We start from the raw sequence: 930 nt of genomic DNA on the forward strand, positions 1-930 counted from the left end.
CTCACCGCTTCTCCACTTTTGTCCACAAGCGACCAAGGAGTTAATTGACAACTTCTCGATTTGCTCTGCCCGCTTTAGACAAATCCCTGCCTTCCTGGTTTTCAGCAAGACCCGAGCGCTGGGTCAGATCAGGGCGCACTTTGGCGATGGCTGGGACTAGGGGCCCAGTTTAGGCCTCTACTGGGGGTAAAGCCGACGCCCTGCAAACCCCCTCCCTCGAGCCCAGGGGCAGCTGGCGCCGGAGCTCTACTTACTCGTACCTTTCCTTGGCTTCTGCTGCCCGGTCGCGCTGCCGCCGGTTCTTGAACCAGTTGCTGACCTGGGTGGTGGTGAGGCCCGTGGCCTCCGCCAGCTCTCGCTTCTCACGGGGTGAGGGGTAGGGATTGTGCGCATACCACTCGCGCAGCACGCTGCGACTCTTCTCCTTGAAGCAGTAGCTAGTCTCCTCGCCGTCCCAGATGGAGCGCGGCAGAGGAAACTTGCGGCGCACGCGGTACTTGCCCACGGCGCCCAGGGGCCGGCCGCGCAGCTTCTCCGCCTCGATGTAGTGCGCCTTGAGCCACAGTTGCTGCAGCTTGGCGTGGTTGTGCGGCGAGAACTGGTGGCTCTCCAGGATCTTGTAGAGCTCGCGGAAGTTGCCGCGGTGGAAAGCCACCACGGCCTTGGCCTTGAGCACACTTTCATTCTTGTGGAGGTGCTCGCAGGCGGGCAGAGACCACAAGAAGCGGCCCAGCCGCTCGATGTTGCCGCCCTGTTGCAGCACCTCGCACACGCAAGCCACTTGCTCCTGCGTGAAGCCGAAGGTGGGCAGCATGGACATGGTGCCGGCTGCGCCCCCGCCCGCTCGCCCGCGCACGTCCTCACCGTACTGCGCTGTCCGGCATGGGCGCCTCCCCGCCGGGCGGTCCGGGCCGAGAAGCGGGCGGGGCG

General features: G+C 64.8%; 1 protein-coding gene across 1 annotated transcript; it reads right to left on the bottom strand.

The window, feature by feature from the left end:
- Window positions 1-246: 246 nt before the first annotated feature.
- LOC105310453 (homeobox protein SIX2) lies at window positions 247-820 on the bottom strand. The gene has a single exon (XM_011386633.1). The coding sequence runs from the start codon at window positions 818-820 to the stop codon at window positions 251-253; it is 570 nt and encodes a 189-aa protein (XP_011384935.1). The 3' UTR covers window positions 247-250.
- Between the last annotated feature and the right edge of the window lie 110 nt (window positions 821-930).

The sequence above is a fragment of the Pteropus vampyrus genome, unplaced genomic scaffold (assembly GCF_000151845.1).
Source record: "Pteropus vampyrus isolate Shadow unplaced genomic scaffold, Pvam_2.0 Scaffold3776, whole genome shotgun sequence".
NCBI lineage: Eukaryota > Metazoa > Chordata > Mammalia > Chiroptera > Pteropodidae > Pteropus > Pteropus vampyrus.

Bases quoted from the DNA above. Each gene is read 5' to 3' on its own strand.
- LOC105310453 (XM_011386633.1), bottom strand. From the start codon at position 820: ATGTCCATGCTGCCCACCTTCGGCTTCACGCAGGAGCAAGTGGCTTGC.